The sequence below is a fragment of the Cimex lectularius genome, unplaced genomic scaffold (assembly GCF_000648675.2).
Source record: "Cimex lectularius strain Harlan isolate CLEC.00 unplaced genomic scaffold, Clec_2.1 scaffold216, whole genome shotgun sequence".
Classification (NCBI taxonomy): domain Eukaryota; kingdom Metazoa; phylum Arthropoda; class Insecta; order Hemiptera; family Cimicidae; genus Cimex; species Cimex lectularius.
In genome coordinates, this window is record NW_019392801.1 from 772,242 (window position 1) to 774,199 (window position 1,958).

General features: G+C 43.6%; 1 protein-coding gene across 1 annotated transcript; it reads left to right on the top strand.

Moving 5' to 3' along the window:
• The first annotated feature begins 305 nt into the window (after positions 1-305).
• On the top strand, positions 306-1,082 carry LOC112127323 (E3 ubiquitin-protein ligase rnf168-like). The gene is made up of 2 exons (XM_024228070.1): positions 306-365; positions 468-1,082. Exons 1-2 carry the CDS (start codon positions 306-308, stop codon positions 1,080-1,082), a joined length of 675 nt encoding a protein of 224 aa, XP_024083838.1.
• The last annotated feature ends 876 nt before the right edge of the window (positions 1,083-1,958 follow it).

Genomic DNA, 1,958 nt, shown 5'->3' on the forward strand with positions numbered 1-1,958 from the left:
TTCAGAGATAGGGGGCGAGCGAAGAAAAAAGAGGCTTGCCGACCTTTCCTGAGGTGGTCCGGTGTCCTGGGTTGGTCCCGTCCGAGAAAACGTCCTCCTTTCTTCCTTTCTGTCCTCTTCCTTTCTCTCCTCTTTGCTTTCTCTCCTTTTCTGCAATCAGCCCTTTTCTTCTTCCGCCGCCCAGCAACCTTAGGAAACAGAATATCCCCTCTCTCCTCCTTTTTGGCATATATCCTTTTCCACCCACTCCCGGTGGATGTGGACGGTCTCCATGGGCAGAACCAACCTGGGGGGATAGGCAAGAGATGGGTGGTGATGAGGCCCTGGATAAGGCCGTCTGTCGTGGTTCCTCTGGATCACCACAAGTTGGATGTCCAGGACGTCCTCTGCTGGGAAATCTACATCGAGCCTGTCTCTTGCCGTGCAACCACGACCTCTGCCTCAACTGTCTGCAGCGTACGGTATAGAAGAACAGCCTCGTCTGCCCCATCTGCAGGAAGAGGATTGGCACCTTCCTCCGCCCCGCCAAGAACCTGAAGAAGATCGTCAACCAGCCATCCTGGGAGGAGGTCAAGTCTCAATACCCCAACGAAATCAAGAAAAAGAAAAAAGGCAAAGATGGGCTATACCCTAAAAAGAACATCGACCACACTCCTTCAACAAACCCAACCAAGAAAAGCAGCATTAAGCTTGAATTTGATGAATTGATTACCAAATTGGCCAGTGAAGATGAGAATAAGTTATCTCAGCAGAGCAGTAGTGAAAATCTGTCCCAAAAACGTCAGGGAGAAGCCCTTCCAAATGAAAGAAAACAAGTATTCGTTGATGAAGAGTTAGAAGAATACACACAAGACGATTTATTAACTGAAAAGTTGCTCTGTTCATCAACATCCTCACTTTCTACAGATAATAAAGTCCCTGGGCGTGATTCAATTACGTCAGAATTCATTCATTTCACTCCAATTTGTGCAGTTCCTAGGACACCCCCTAAAGTAATGCCAAATGGTGAAAAACAAATCATTCCCATATATCAACCAAAGAATCTTACTAGCACTTTTGACGGTCGAGAGCCAAAGTCTTAAGAACAAGACGATACTCAAGGTGTCGTCGAACAATTTTACCCGAACCAAACCTCAGGCGAAATGTCAAAGTGAAATTATCATGAACAAGCCAGATTCGAATTTAACTGTTTATTCAAGCAGCAATGAACAGCCAGAGAAAATACCTTACGACTTGATCACAAAGCAGAATGAGGTCAAGGATAAAATAAGACAGAAACAAGAAGATCTATCTCTCTCTCTTGAACTCAATGTAAAATGGAGTAGAGAAAGGAATTAAACGCAAACTTCTAAACAAATAGAAGGCCTGGGAACTGCACTTCTAGACATACCACACGGGTGTACTCCTCAGGCTGAGTTAAAGATGGTTATAGGCTCTTCTCAATCTGCAAAAAGGACACAGACCGTTTTCGTCGATGTCTAAAACCGGTCTCCGCCAGATCCACGAATGGTACAAGGTAGTAGCCACAGAGCATCTTCCTTATCTAGACTTTTATCAGGGATATCGTTCACCGCCACAAAGAAAAGTCCAACGTCCATCACCGAACCTTGAGGGATGCCGTCCTCGATCTTCTTGGGGCAGGAAACCTCGGAGAAACCGTGCCCCTATTTCCATACCATCAACATTGCAAACCCCAAAACCCAACCTTAAACACGGCAGGGTTGAATCAAAATTTTACATGACATCAATTTTGTCTTTACGAACATTTTAAGAATAATTTTGTTTATCTTTATCCCTTCAGACAGTTCGTTTCACTAATTTCTTCTAACTTTAAACCAGTTAAAGTTATAATTGTAATTAAAAAATTTGTTCACTGGTGTAAGCAGTTTTGACCCGTAGATTTTCTTTCGAGTATTTACAATATTAAATTACGAGGTAATGCTCTGTACCATAAAATG

Coding starts and splice junctions, on each gene's coding strand:
- LOC112127323 (XM_024228070.1), top strand. CDS start 306: ATGGGTGGTGATGAGGCCCTGGATAAGGCCGTCTGTCGTGGTTCCTCT. Junction 366..467: donor GTTCCTCTGGATCACCACAA/GTTGGATGTCCA, acceptor CGTACGGTATAG/AAGAACAGCCTCGTCTGCCC.